This window comes from Megascapheus bottae, chromosome 6 (genome assembly GCF_031878675.1).
Source record: "Megascapheus bottae isolate mThoBot1 chromosome 6, mThoBot2.hap1, whole genome shotgun sequence".
Lineage (NCBI taxonomy): Eukaryota > Metazoa > Chordata > Mammalia > Rodentia > Geomyidae > Megascapheus > Megascapheus bottae.
The window spans coordinates 18,419,004-18,435,122 of record NC_143514.1 but is presented as its reverse complement, the minus strand read 5'-3'; the positions used below and the strand labels follow the sequence as shown (position 1 = coordinate 18,435,122).

At 38.3% G+C, this 16,119-nt stretch overlaps 1 protein-coding gene and 1 non-coding gene across 5 annotated transcripts in view; one reads left to right on the top strand and one right to left on the bottom strand.

Moving 5' to 3' along the window:
- Positions 1-16,119, bottom strand: part of Gpsm2 (G protein signaling modulator 2) — a 38,420-nt gene that overhangs the window by 19,486 nt on the left and 2,815 nt on the right. For 3 of the 4 annotated variants that reach the window (XM_090334320.1, XM_090334322.1, XM_090334321.1), the window contains exon 2: positions 5,211-5,512. The exons of the other annotated variant lie outside the window; for it this stretch is intronic. In XM_090334320.1, the coding sequence (XP_090190446.1) occupies positions 5,211-5,266 (56 nt within the window). In that variant the 5' untranslated portion in view covers positions 5,267-5,512. The remainder of the gene's footprint in view (positions 1-5,210; positions 5,513-16,119) is intronic. 4 annotated transcript variants of the gene reach the window in all.
- On the top strand, positions 4,718-4,825 carry LOC150061436 (U6 spliceosomal RNA). Its single transcript, XR_016536086.1, has one exon. It is a non-coding gene; the product is annotated as a U6 spliceosomal RNA (small nuclear RNA).

The following is a 16,119-nucleotide window of genomic DNA, read 5'->3' as shown; positions in this document are numbered from 1 at the left end:
AATAAACTACTCAGAAAAAAGTCAAAAGTGGTGCTGTGGCTCAAGTGGTAGAGCACTATTATTAAGTAAAAGAAGCACAGGGTAGTGCCCAGGCTCAGAGTTCAAGCCCCAGGATTAGCAAAAACAACAACAAACCTAGAAATTCTAATTCTTGAATTGAAAAACAAAAGTCACTGTAAAAATATCTGGAGAAGGCTAGGAATGTGACCTAGTGGTAGAAGGCTCGCCTACATGCACGAAGCCCTGGATTCAATTCCTAAGTACCATATACACAGAAAAAAAAAAAAAAGTTGAAAATGATGCTGTGGCTCAAGTGGTAGAGCGCTAACATTGAGAAAGCCAAAATACAGTGCTCACCATATCCTGAGTTCGAGCCCCAGGGGTAGCCAATATATATATGTATATATATTTATCTGGAGGAAAACCACTGAACTAATATATTCAGCCCCAATCCTAGACTTTAGAAGATGTCTTTCACCAAGGCAAAATGTTTCTTTAGCCTCTACATGGCTCTACCATGTCTATGTCCTACTTTGTGTATGTGTGTGTATGTTGCTGTCTCTGAGCTTTTTTTTTTTTGCTTAAGGTCCACTCTCTACCACTTAAGCCACAGTTCTACTAGCTGTTTGGTGACTAATTGGAGATAAGAATCTTACAGACCTCCCTGCTTGGGCTGGCTTCAAAATCATGATCCTCAGCTCTGAGTCTCCTGAGTAGCTACAATTACAAGTGTGAAACCACCGGTAATGGAGGGACTCTTGCTCCCTCCCCCATACCTACCCATCATGATCGTTAGAACTCTGCCTCCTGATTAGGATTATAGGTGTGAGCCCAACAGCACCCGGCTTATGAGCAAACTTAAATTTCTAGAATATCACTCAATTACTCTTAGTAGAATCAGCTTTGGGTTACAGTAATGGAGCAGTGGTTATTAATGCTGGCTACACAAGAGCAGAATGTGAAAGGATCACTTTTTAAAACTCCCAGAAGGCAGTCTAGCTATGTATAGTTTTGGGTTTGTTTTGTTTTGCCAGTCCTGGGCTTGGGCTCAGGGCCTCAAGGCTAGGGCTCTACCACTTGAGCCACAGCACCACTTCTGGCTTTTTGCTATGTATGTGGTACCGAGGAACCGAACCCGGGTCTTCGTGCATGCTAGGCAAGCACTCTACCACTGGGCCAAACTCCCGGCCCTAGCTATCTATAGTTTTAAAAAGCCTTTTAGAACATACAAGTCGGAGTTGAGTCACTACTTTAGGAGAAAATGTGAATTAAACTATCATATACTTACTATCATAATAAATTATGCTGTGTGTATCTAGTAGCATGTCACTTAGCAGGTGCCGTTTTTGTTGTTTAGAACAGATAAAGACTGGCTCACACCTGCAATCCTAGCTACTCAGGCTGAGATCTGAGAGTCATGATTTGAAGCCAGCCTGGGAAAGAAAATCTGTAAGACTCTTTAATCAGCAAAAATCCAGACATGGAGCTGTGACTCAAGTGGTAGATTGCCACCTTGATAACGCTAAAGAAAAATGAAGAGTGCCTAGGCTCTGTGTTCAAGCACCTGTACTCCAGCCCTTTCTTGCATCACATAGAGATAGGGCCTCGTTTTTTTTAGGACAGGCCCACACCTGAATCACAACCCACTATTTTATGCTTCCTAATAGATAATCCAGACTCATGCCAATCCACTGAGACCTTTTTTTGGGTGGGGGAGGGAGGCTGGGCTGACCTAGAACTGGAATCTTCCTGCTCTCAGCCTCTCACATAGCTGGGATGAAGGACATGTGCACCACTCTACCCAGAACTTGGTTGAGAAGGGATCTCATCATGTATGCCTGGATTGGCCTCAAATGGTGATCCTCTGGATCTCAGCCTCCCCAGTATCTAGGATTACAGGTATAAGCCACTGGTACCCTTATGTAATTGACAGCAAACTAAGAACCTTGCTAGCTAAACATGGTCCTCTGTGACCACGTGGGGGGGGGTGGGGAAAGGAACTACTATAGAAAAATTGTTTCTAAAAAGAAGTGACTATAAGCTGGACACGGTGGCTTACGCCTGTAATCTTAAGTACTCAGGAGGCTGAGATCTGAAGATCGCCGTTCAAAGCCAGCCTGGGCACTAAACTCTGTGACTCTTATCTCCAGTTAATCATTAGAAAATTGGAATGGCACTGTGGCTGCAGGGGTAGGGACAGCACCCAGGCCCTAGCTGATTGTAATAAAGCCCCAAACTCTTTAGGTCACTGTTAATTCTGAGAAATATTATGGTGACATTTTATTAGAAAAGTCAATACTCTGGCAAAATTCCCAACATCTCAGTCAAATGCATGTATTTGCAAAATAGGGCAAGTTAATTATTTAAAAGATCGGTAACAGAGAAAGTAATTTCATGTCCTTTCTACTGTGAAAGAATAAAATGACTTCATCTATTTATCAGTTAGGATAAAAACAAAGAACATACCCAGATGTAAAAAAAACAAACCAGGAAAACACCTCTACTGAAATACGTTCTTCGGTTTCTTCTATACTTCCAAATGGCTTACATAGTTTTATAACCAAATAAATTGTATTTTAAATAATGACAAACATTACTATCCTAGACTAAAATTTTTGTTTGGGGGTGGGTCCTGAAGCTTGAACCTGAGCTCAAGCCTGAGCAATGTCCCTTAGTTTCTTTGTTCAAGGTCTGCCACTTTACTTCCAGCTTTTTGGGGTTAGTTGGAGGTAAGAGTCTCGTGGACTCCCTGGCTGGTTCTAAACTAGTCTTTAGATCTGTCTTCTGAGTAGCTCAGATCACAGACAAGAATCATCGATGCCCAGCAAAATATTTTCATTTTTGCTCTAAACAGATCAAACATTTAAGGTATAATTTTCTGTGTGAATCTATTATTTCAATTTCCCAAAAACATTTTTTTCACTAGATTTTAACTTCAGTCTTTATCCCTTAAACTTTAGTTCTCTTAAACTTTTGTATTCACACTACATCAGTGAAAACAAAACAGGATTAAAGCCTTGGTGATAATAATACCAATTATGTCAAAATCTTCCTCCTCAAAAGGCTTACTTGCTGTTTCAAAATAAATGATGGCTTCACCCTATCTTCTCTCACCATTGTGGAAACTTCTCTCATAAACCCTAGGTCCACCTTCTGCATTGGGTGAAGATCTCTTATCACCAGGCCTACCTTCAATCAACTTTCATTCAACCTAACTTACCAGCTGACCTGTTTTTATTTTGTAAAAAGAAAAGTAGCACAAAGATGATCTAGATTTAAATTTTATATAGTACCTTAGTTTCTAAAGTGATTTTAACATGCACCAAATTTTAATTCTCAAAATAACTCTTTGAGACAAGTATTATAAAAGGGGAAATCAATGTTCAGAATAGCTTTAAGGTCAGGGGATTGTAAAGGAGAGGTAAATATTTACCTCTAAATCCAATACTCTACCACTCCATGTTACCTTGAACTACTCTTCAGGAAAGAATATTAACAATACTAGCAAAATGAAAAGGCCTCAATACTACAACTGTATCACTTTACAACTGAACTGCAGTAGTCTCATTTTTATGATACAAGAGTACTGAAATACCTAGTAATCATAGTAACAAGTATAAGCAAGGGCAGGTCCCAAAGAAATACAAAACCAGAAAAATTAGTATAAGGATTACAATGTATCCATCTTTCAATCTCAGCAACTACCAATGTATATGATACTATCTGCATTTTTTGGTCATGGGGCTTGAACTCTGCCAGGGTGCTGTCCCTGAGATCTTGAGTCAATCCCTACTTCCCATTTCTAGAGGTTAACTGGAGATAGGAATCTCAGGGGGCTGGCAATTTGGCCTAGTGGTAGAGTGCTTGCCTAGCATGCACAAAGCCCTGGGTTTGATTCCTCAGGACCACATACATAGGGAAAAAAAAAAAAAAAAGCAGGCTCATGCCTGTAATCCCAGCTACTCAGGAGCCTGAGATCTGAGGATCAAGACTCAAAGCCAGCCCGGGCACAAAAGAAACTGAGACTCTTATCTCCAATTAACCACTAGAAAATGGGAAGCAGGACTTGGCTCAAGGGTAGGGTGGTAGCCTTCAGCTGAAGAGCTCAGGAACAGCTCCCAGGCCAGAATTCAAGCCCCATGACCACCATTCCCCCACTCCATCCTCCCCAAAAGTCTCAGGTTCTTTTGTGCCCACGCTGGCTTTGAACCTTGATCCTCGGACCTCAGCCTCCTGAGTAGCTAGGATAACAGGCGTGAGCCACCACCTGGCTTATCTGCGTGTTTTATCTTTCCTCTAAGCCAGTCCCGGGGCTTGAACTCAGGGCCTGAGCATTGTCCTTGGACTTTGTCAAGGCTAGAGCTCTACCACTTGAACCATAATACCCTTTCCAGCTTTTTTTTCTATGTATGTGGTACCGAAGAATTTAACCTAGGTCTTCGTGCATGTTAGGCAAGCACTCTACCACTAGCCCAAACTCCTGGCCCAATTTGTGATTTTTTTAAAGAACCTATCCATTCAATCCCAACTTTATTTAATACTCATTTCTTTAAAAGTATATTCACAAAAGAATAACATTTACAACTGTAACATAACAATCAGGTCCTTCAACAACTAACAGCAACAGAAATCCATCTTTTACTTTTAAGGATCTGAGATATATTTCATTTTATACAAAGCATTGTATAAAAAGCTACAAAATATATAAAAAGCTACAATTCTCGCTTCGGCAGCACATATACTAAAATTTGGAACAATATAGAGAAGATTAGCATGGCCCCTGCGCAAGAATGACATGCAAATTCGTGAAGCATTCCATATTTTTTTATTTGAAGTCAGATAGGGAAGGGGGAAAAACAAGATGAGGGGCAGGGGTGGGAGAAGGGAAATGGGGACCAAGACATGAGAAAGGGTATCAGTGTTTGTGAAGTAATGCACCTTCTATCTGGTGAATATAATGTAAGCCTTCTATTAATTACAATAAAATATATGAAAAAAAAGCTACAAAGTATATAAAGTAACTATTCAAAAACTTTCAGAAAACATTAATATACCAAACAACATAATTGTTCTTTACTGCTTTCCTACAAAACCAGGAAAAAAAAATGCTTACAGAAAGTACTAAACTATACCTGGAATATTTTGAATGTTTTTCAAATTCATGTATATGTGAGGATTAAAAATCATCACTAGGAAAGCAATAGTCTTACCTGTAACGAACATGAAAAGAATGGTCTTCCCTCATGCTTATCAAATTTTCCTCCATGAAGTCATATTATAAGGTGAGTAAAATGTAAAATTATTTTGTGCCAATCCAGTTCTTTACAATGCAGAATTGTTTGCAGGGCACTGTCCGGTTAGTATATTAATGAGGTGGTGTTAATACAATCCTAAGCTCCTGCTTCTTCTTTATTAATAATGAAAGGAGGTCAATGTCAGACAGCTTAAAGGTTCAAAATGTGTTCCAAATCCTTGCATCTCTGGCCCTTTCAGCAGCACTTCGGCAACATTTCTGCAAAAGGAATACAAGATGCTTTGCTTCAAGTCCTTTTCAAAGAATAACCTACAGTAACCCTGTGCTGTACATAATCACACAGCTAAGTCCACAGATTGCTGGCCGGTCAGTCACTGCAGAAAACAGCAGAGGGCTTAACTGTCATGGTGCAGATTCTAAATGAGGACATGACTTTAAGAGACTGGTTAGACAACTGTCCTTTAATTTTTAAAATTGATATAAATGATCTTATGTAATATTTTCTAGTATAAGCAATCAAAATAGAAAAGTATGTATTACACCAGCATTTTAAAACAAAATTACAAGCTGAGTGCTGGTGGCTCATGCCTGTAATCCTAGCTCCTCAGGAGGCTGAGGACGGAGGACTGTGGTAGGGGGCCAGCCCACGCAGAAAAGCCTGGAGACTATCTCCAATAAACGACTCAGAAAATGTTGGAACTGGAGGTGTGGCTCAAGTCATCGAGTGCTAGCCTTGAACACAAGAGGCTCAGGGACAGCACCCAGGCCCTAAGTTCAAGCCCCAGAACTGCTCCCCCGCAAAAAAATTATAAGAAATTCAGAAAATACTATAGAGTACATTTGATTCAAAGTGCTTTATATGTATGTATGTACCAAAATGAAATCTTTTTTTATAACTAATCTACACTAGTAATTGATTAATCTACACTAGTAATTGATTAAAAACCCTATCATTTTGAACTCTTAAAAACTGCTATTAATAGGGTTTAGAAATGACTCAAGGTTTAGAGTGCTAGCTCAAGCACAAGGCCTTGAGTTCAAGCCCCAGTACCATCAGAAAAAATAATACTATTAGCAAATCACATGCAAATCCAGCAATATTTTATTTACATCTAAAAAGAATGACACAACAAATATTTAATACTACCCAGTATAAGATAAAGTGCGCTCCCACTGCCTCTGAACTCTCCTGAGCATCTCAACCTAGCCGTCACTTCCCTTTCATCTCTGGTGATTTCTGTTCATCGCTTCCTTGCTTTTCCTCGTAACTTTACCTATGTTACCTATGTAACATTAGTTTTGGATGGTTTTGTATAACATCATGTTTTTGAGATGAGTTAAGTAGTTAGAGAGGTTAATAAGAAACAGCAGTAATGAGGGAGAGAGAAGAAAAGACTGGTCTTGGGAACACTGACAAAGCTTACTAGAGGAAATGAAGATTTCCTGTTAATGACTAGTTGGCATGTAAGAAACAAAATATAATATGTGCTATTTCCTCTCCTGTCCAACATGGGAAACAATAACTGAAAGATGAAAGATGTAAGATAAGTCATATAGGTCACATCTGTCATTCCAACAAATCTCTCTTACTTTTGTTCAGAATATACCTCTCTTCCCTTTAAAAAAGATAGTAATACTAAAGAGAACTAGTGTAGCTATTCAGAACAATAGTTTCAAAGTACATGCAGATTAGACAGTCATAAACTGGTAACCAAACACATCCATTATCCACTATGAGGTTTAGCATGCTATTTATGAAATGGACACAAGAAAAGGCATTAGAATCTAAAATTAAACTACATTCAGTGTAACCATTTTCTTATCTATGAGATAACAAAATTCCAATTTTATTAATAGTTCCAGTGTGTCAATTTTTACCTATTAAAATGTAAACATTTAAAATATTTACATGTATTTCTTTACATGTTTAACAAATTAACAAATGTAGATAAGTAAAAGTCATAAAATACCTTACTTGATGAAAACTCCTTAGAGCAAGTGGTGCTGTGGCTCAAGTGGTAGAGCGTTAGTCTTGAGCTGAAGAACTCAGGGACAATATGCCTAGGACCAGAGTTCAAGCCTCACAACCAACCAACCCCCCCCCCCCAAAAAAAAAACCCAAAAAACTGCATACAGGGCTACTTTTAAAATAATTAAATCAAGGAAGGAAGCAGGGAGAACACTGCTTACTGTTTATTAAAGACAATTAAAATGATTTTATTCTCTAAAACATCCAAGACTCACTCTTTAATTATAATCCCTGTAATAAGTAGGGTTTTACACACCTACCCACCTGCCTCCACACACACATACACACCAAACCCAGAGCCTCACACATGCTAGACAAGCGTTCTGTCAGTGAGCTATTTCCCCAGCCCAGCAGCAGTTTGTATCTTATTCATGGAAAAAGCAAGCAATTCTTGACTCATGATTCATGTTGCTACATGATTTGTTGCATGAACTGTCGCAACACTTACGTTGTACATTAGTTAACAATACTGTATATTTATACTACATATTCAATACTACATGTGCATATGCATACATACATTTCAGTACATGTGCATATATAAACATTAATAAATTATATTCAGATACATATATCCAGATATCTAGTTTATAGATACCATAAATACAGGTATCTAGTTTATAGATATATTATAGATGTTTATATATATATATCAATAGTTAAGTATGCAAAAATTATAAATGTTAGGTAAGAAAATTTAATAACTGAACGAGGAATTGGAACTGGAAATTTTATGTTTAAAGAATATTGAGGGGCCGGGAGTTTGGCCTAGTGGTTAAAGTGCTTGCCTAGCATGCATGAAAACCCGGGTTCGATTCCTCGGTACCACATACGTAGAAAAAAGCCGGAAGTGGTGCTGAGGCTCAAGTGGTAGAGCTCAAGCCTTGAGAAAGTCCAAGGACAGTGCTCAGGCCCTGAGCTCAAGCCCAGGACTGGCAAAAAAAAAAAAAAGAAAAAGAAAAAGAATATTGAGGGGGCCAGGAACATAGCATAGTGGTAGAGTGCTCACCTAACATGCATGAAGCCCTGGGTTCAATTCCTCAGTACCACATATACAGAAAAACTAGTAGTGCTGTGGCTCAAGAAGTAGAGCTCTAACCTTGACCAAAATGAGTCCAAGGTCAGAGCTCAGGCCCTGAGCTCAAGCCCCAGGTCTGGAAAAAAAAAAAAAAAACTACACACACACACACATACACACAGAAAGAGAGGGAGAGAAAGAGGTATGAATCAGGCTTTAACCTTAAACCACTGTTAAAAACTAACAACTGGGGGCTTGGAGTTTGGCCTAGTGATAGAGTGCTTGCCTAGCATACACAAAGAACCAGGTTCGATTCCTTGGAATCAGAAGTGGTACTGAGGCTCAAGTGGTAGAGCTCTGGCCTGGAGAAAGTCCAAGGACAATGCTCAGGCCCTGAGCTCAAGCCCAGGACTGGAAAAAAAAACAAAACAACAACAAAAAAAACCGTACAATTAATACTTTGCATGCAGTATATTCACAGTACCACAGAAACAGAAAAAGCTGGAAATGGAGCTGTGGCTCAAGTAGTAGAGTGTTTACCTTGAGCAAAAAGAGACTCAGACAGTGCCTGGGCCCAGAGTTCAAATTTCTAGGCATGTAATAAAATTAATTAATTATTTATTTATGGCCCTGCTCTACTTCACTGACAGAAAGTTTGCAAACTATGTGATAGGGGAAATGGAACATAGTTATAGTCATTACCTTTCGTACTTCTTTGAACTTGTCTAAAGTACCTGATCCTAAATAATTTAAATGACATTTATTTTTTTTATTTGCTTCTTTTTCATCCACGGATCTACAGAAACTGATGACAGCCATCACAGTAAATATACTGTACTTCCCTTGGTTTCAAGTTAGGTCATCTGAAGTCTAGAAACTTTACATATGCTTAAATCATTTATTCAAATTCTCCAAATCCCTTTTAATTGTAATGTTTTGCATTAGATATAATAGCCCTTTACCAATATGAGCAAGGACAAATGAGGAAGAACAAAGGTAACATTTAAAACAAAGTTCTGTTGTGTTATAATTCAGAGTACAGGTAATAGTAACACGTGCATATCATAATAATTGTGGAGGAAATAAGGTAGGACACCAAAACATCTACTTCCCCAATAAATTCAACTCCCTCAGGTGATCTAAATGTGGATGATAACCTCAATGGAAACTTTTTTCTTTTAGTGGTGCTAGGATTGAACCAGGGCCTCACACATGCATAGTAAGCGCTCTGTTGAGCAATACCTCAGGTCCTTTTCTACCTAAAAGTTTATTTTGAAAAACAGCATGAAAACAAGATGGCACATCTAAAGACAACTACAGCAAAATTAAGAATAAAACTGTAAAGGGTAGGAAATTAGTACAGGGAAATGGAAAGAATATATGAAAACAAAAATAGGCACCAAGCCCTGGAGAGATAACCTGAGCTGGATTTTTACTGGATTAAGTGTTGAGAAAGCAAAAGGTTGGAGAAAGCAAAAGGTTAGAAAAATCATTCTGACAAGATGTCAGAATGTCCCCTAAACAAGGATAATCAAGACAAAGACCAGCTGGACACATGCTGTAATGAGGCCAAGAGTATTTGAAAGACAATAAAAAAAACTCTTTGCCCACTGCCACGTGGGCAAAGGACCAGAGACCTTGCAAAACTCCCACATTTATATATGGGTAAAACAGGAACAACAATATTTGCATTAGATTACAAATTATATTGTAGAGAAAAAAATATGAACCACTTATATCCAACTTGTTAAAAGTGTTCACAAAAATAGTTGAAAAATCAAGATAGCAATCTAGAGATATTTTTAAAAAACCCTAATAAATTGGGGAAATATTTGGAAGGCAAAAATATAATTTAATGACTGATGTTCCTGGGTTTTTATGTATCTTTAAAAGAAAAAAATTTAAAGTTATCAATGAAATCTAAATGTAAATGGAGGAAGTCATTGGCAAAATAAAGAGACATTCCATTCAAAGGAAAAATTTTAGGCAATACATAAAGTCCTAGAATCCTAATTCAACATAAATCTCTAAACCAGTGATATTATAAAACTGCTAAATAATACTATGAATTAAAGAGGAATTTAAGACTCCATGTATGTCTCTAATAATACTGACCATGATTTTAGAATTAACTAGTTTCATGTATGCTAAATATACATTTCTTAACACAATCGCAAATTAACAAAGTAAACCTGATCATATGCTGTTCTCCACCACTCATGGAGGAATGAGAATTTACTACAGATCAAGCTATAAAACTAGATTTGCCAGAGATTATGCTGTAAAAACTATCAATAAAGTTCCCCTAAAACAAAGACATAAAGTCTGTACTACAGCTAAGTTCACTTCCGAATGTAATGTACTCTTTAAAGTTTACCAACCATCAGTGCTTGTGAGATTTTTAGAACAAATTAGTGTAGAACATAAATGTAACAAGTACATTCTTTTGAACAGATAAAAACTTCATGGCTGTGGGCAAGATTCAGTGGCTAGAAAGTGAAAGGGTTCAGATTTGATCTTTAGCACTGAAAAACAAACCAATAAATAAAAAGTTTAAACTTCTATCAATGAGCTAAATAGGATGTTAAAAGGACATATTACGGAGGCTGGGAGTTTGGCCTAGTGGTAGAGTGCTTGCCTAGCATGCATGAAGACCCGGGTTCAATTCCTCGTACCACATACATAGAAAAAAAAGCCGGAAATGGTGCTGAGGCTCAAGTGGTAGAGCTCTAACCTTGAGAAAGTCCAAGGACAGTGCTCAGGCCCTGAGCTCAACCCCAGGACTGGCCAAAAAAAAAAAAAAGGACATATTACGTACAAGAGCCATGACTCAATATTTGTGTACCCAATGCTATGGACATGGTATTGGAAATATAAACACAACTATATAGACATAAAAATGTATGACTATAGACATGTTTTATTATATAGATTAACATGTATCTATGACATACAAACCCTCAGCCTAATTTTAATTATGTTCTAAAATCTAAGTGCCAGTGATTGTATATAGAGATTCCCTTCTTGAATACTTGTTAAACATGTCATTTGAAATGATGTAAAAATCAATGTTAATAAATTCTTTAATAAAAAAGGACAGATTACAATAAAACTTATAGATTCCAAATAAAACTAAAGGCATTCTGCCAGACAGAGCCCCCAGTTATATCTAAATTCTTTTTTTTTTTTTTTTTTTCAGTGAAGTTTGAGCTGAAGTCTTGGCACTTGCTGGGCAGGCACTCTTCTGCTGAGCCACACCTCCCACCCTCTTTTGTACCTTTTTTTTTTTTTTTTTTTTTTTTTCCAGTCCTGGGCTTGAGCTCAGGGCCTGAGCACTATCCTTGGACTTTCTCAAGGCTAGAGCTCTAGCACTTGAGTTTCAGGCACCACTTCTGGCTTTTTTTTCTGTTTGCGGTACCAAGGAATTGAACCTGGGTTTTTGTGCATGCTAGGCAAGCTCTCTACCACTAGGCCAAACTCCCGGCCCTGCACTGGCTATTTTGAGACAGGGTCTTTCTGCCTGTCCAAGTACACACCCCGAGCATGATCCTTTCTCACTTTTTCCCACAGATGAAATAACAGCTGTGTGCCACTGCACACACAGCTTCTGCTGTTTCACTGTTGTCTTGTAGAAATCTTCTGCGCAGGTTGAAACTATGATCTTCCCAATCTCAGCCTCTCATGTAGTCAGATGACACACATGTATGCTTGTGTCTAGCTGTTAGTTAAGAAGGCATAATTAATTTTCAAACTCTGACTTTGGGGAGGAAAATGCCCTAGAGCCAAGGCACTTTGAAGACCAAGGAATGACTAAAATTTCTTTCTTATTGAGAAACATTTATTGTGTGTGTGTAATTTTATCCCCAATCAGGTAAAGTTAAAAAGGTACTCTGCTCCCTGGATAGCCTAAATACTAATGAAACCTATACTGAAATTTCAAAGTAAATAAATATAGAAATAGATTTGGATATTGCAATACTTCATTTTAGCATTGCTATTAACTATGAGAAAAGGCCTATTTCCATAGGGATTTTGGAAATGTCTGCAGTCAGTGTGGTTTCCAGCAATCTCAATACAAGCACTGGGGATATGATTAGTACACAAATAGTTGTTAGTATCTTAAGAGTTTAGCAGCCCGTAACAAATCAGAAGTTGAATAAGAAAGGGCTGTCTGGGATGGATAAAACTGGAAGGGACACAATATTAAGTATTGCACAATTTAAGTCTGAATTATGACTGTGACTAATCATTAAAACTGCTGTCTTTGCTGGATTTTGCTGGATGTTGTTGGCTCATACCTATAATCCTAACTACTCAGGTGGCTGAAATCGGAGGGTCAAGGTTCAAAGCCAGCCCCAGGCTTGAAGGAACGTCCATGAGACTCATATCTCCAGTTAACTGCCAGAAATTCTAGAAGTAGAGCTGTGGCTTAAGAGCAAGAGCCTTGAGTGAAAAAGTTCCCCAGAACTGGCACAAACAAAAAATCCTCCATCTTCTGACTATACTTCTTAGTGATAATAATTTAACACAAGATGGAGTGGTTGCTTTAAATTTTCAAAGTGTTTGAATTTCTACATTGTCAAAGTACTGAATTAAATATTAGACATGGATAGGATTATGGAAGGAACACAAAGGTGTAATGCCTCTGTGCCTCTAACTATATAAGATTTGTTGGGCCGGGAGTTTGGCCTAGTGGTTAAAGTGTTTGCCTAGCATGCATGAAGACCCGGGTTCGATTCCTCGGTACCACATACATAGAAAAAAGCCAGAAGTGGTGCTGAGGCTCAAGTGGTAGAGCTCTAGCCTTGAGAAAGTCCAAGGATAGTGCTCAGGCCCTGAGCTCAAGCCCAGGACTGGCAAAAAAAAAAAAAAAAAAAAAAAAGATTTGTTGAACTCCAGGAGGAAGGAATCAGATTATTTAGTAGCTGGAGAATGTAGCACACGGATGGAGCACTTACCTAGTGTGCATAAGGCCCTGGGTTTGATCTTCACAATGGAGATAAAAAATAGTATAAATATGTTCAATTGAAGAAAAGTCTTATCTTAGCTACATACTAGGCTATCAAGGTAAGGTTCAGCAATAGAGTTCCTGCCAAGCTGGAGGCTTTGAGTTCAAACCTCAGTACCGTCAAAACAAAATGAAACAAAAAAATCCAATATTTTTCTCCTTATTACTTGGTATAATTTCTCATCAAACTTTACTCCAGAGTTTAAAAAATACTAATTTTTGGGTCGAGAGTTTGGCCTAGTGGTAGAGTGCTTGCTTAGCATGCACAAAGACCCAGGTTCAATTCCTTGGTACCACATACATAGAAAAAGCTGGAAATGGGAGCTGTGGCTCAAGTGGTAGAGCTCTAACCTTGAGAAAGCCCAAGGACAGTGCTCAGGCCCTGAGTTCAAGGCTCAAGACTGGCAAAAACAAAAACAAAAAAAACCTACTAATTTTCCCTCCTACAGAGCTACTTTAAATAGGTATTATCTTTTTAATCCATTAAATTACCCTTTGAAGGAGTTTTAGAAATATGCATATAAACTAGCCAAATTTGATTAGCACATAAAAATGAATAAATTAAAGTGAAAAAAATCCAGGTTACATAGATAAAGTAACTTTTTTTTGTTGTTCATGGGGCTTGAACTCTGAGCCTGGACACTGTCCCTGAGCTCTTTTGCTCTACGACGTTGAGCTACCACACCACTTCCAGTTATTTGGTGATAAGAGTCTTTCAGACTTTCGTGCCCAGGCTGGCTTTGAACTAGATCCTCAGATCTAGTTCCTCTTGAATAGCTGGGATTATAGGTGCGAGTCACTGGCGCCTAGCTAAAGTAACTTCCTTAAAAGATATTTTAGGTGGGCCGGGAGTTTGGGTTGGTGGTAGAGTGCTTGCCTAGCATGTACAAAGACTCAGGTTCGATTCCTCGGTACCATATATATAGAAAAAAGCTGGAAGTAGTGCTGTGGCTCAAGTGGTAGAGCTCTAGCTTTGAGAAAAAGTCCAAGGACAGTGCTCAGACTCTTCAGTTCAAGCCCCAGGACTGGCAAAAAAAAAAAAAAAAAATTCTAAGGCTAAAATGGTAGAATACTTGTCTAGCAAATGATAAGGCCCCGTGTTTAAAATCTGGTACTGCGATAAAAAATGTCTAACATTGACTGATTAACTAATTAAGTGTTGGTACTGGGGTTTGAACTCAGGATGTGGGCACTATCCCCAAGCTTTTTGCTCATGGCCAGCGCTCTACCACTTGAGCCACAGCACCAGTTTGGGGACCTCTGTTTTTGTTGGTTAACTGGAGATAAAGAGTTCACCTGCTCTAGCTGGCTTCAGACTGAGATTCTTAGATCTCAGCCTTCTGAGTAGCTACCAGTGCCCAACTGTATTCTAAGTTTTTTAATGAACCATAATTATTTATACATTTAGTTCTTTCCAAATCATTGTTCAGGTTACAAAGCACAAGAAAGAAGAAGAAAATGTTTGTAATCTGAAAGTACCAAAGGTTCAAACTATGCTAAATTTCTTTTAAAAAATTGTAAAACAATTTGTCATTGTCTTTCCCTATCTTAATCTTTGTGTGTATGTGTTGTTGTTGTTGTTGTTTGCCAGTCCTGGGCTTGGGCTCAGGGCTTGAGCACTGTTCTTGGACTTTCTCAAGGCTAGAGCTCTACCACTTGAGCCTTAGCACCACTTCCAGCTTTTTGCTATGTATGTGGTACCGAGGAATCGAACCCGGGTCTTTGTGCGTGCTAGGCAAGCACTCTACCACTAGGCCAAACTCCCGCCCCTGTTGTTGTTTTTTTAAAGAATTTATTAACATTGATTTTTACATCATATTTCAAATGACATGATTAACAAATGAGTGTTCAAGAAGGGAATCTCTATATACAATCGCTGGCACTTAGTTTTTAGAACATAATCAAAATTAGGCTAAGGGTTTATATATCATAGATACATATTTATGAAATAAAACATCTATAGAGTCATAGGTTTTTACGTCTATGTAGTTGTGTTTATATTTCCAATACCATGTCCATAGCATTGGGTATGCAAATATTGAGTCCTTGCTCTTGTACCGTTTGGATCTAATAGCCACATATTAAGGATACCATGCGCCTTTTGTTCTTTTGTTGTTGTTTTTTAAAGCCAGACTTGATGTTGTGGCTAGGTAAGGCACTAGCCTTGAGTACAAAAGCTCTGGGACAGTACCCAGGTCCTGATTTCAAGCCTCAGGACCTGCACAAAAATAAATACATGAGGCTGGGAATGTGGCTTACTGGTAAAGGTAGAGTGCTTGCCTAGCAAGCATGAAGAAGCCCTGGGTTCAATTTCTCAATACCACATAAACAGAAAAAGCTGGAAGTGGTGCTGTGGCTTAAGTGGTAGACTGCTAGCCTTTTGAGCAAAAGAAGCTCAGGGACAGTATCCAGGCCCTGAGTTCAAGACCCATGACTAGCTAACTAAATAAATTTTAAATATAACTTTAAAAAATCATTTATCTTTTTAGAGTCTATACAAGTTATTGGACACTTATATGTCCCAGTGCCAGAACAAAATAATATAATGAGATCAGGACCTAAAAAGACAGAAGCAAAGAAAGCTGTATCATATTTTGAAGGATGGCAGATCTTACTCGGCAAATGGAAGAAAAGCATTCTGTTTAAAATAACTGGCTCAAGCTGGAGTGAGATGAGAATGTGGTATCCCAGGATAAGCACCCAGTTAAGAGTGCAAGAGATGTGTGAGAAGGTAGAACAGTACCAAATGACTTGCAGTCATTGAAGTATGTATTTGACATAGCATTGATACAAAAAGGAACCTTGGGTTG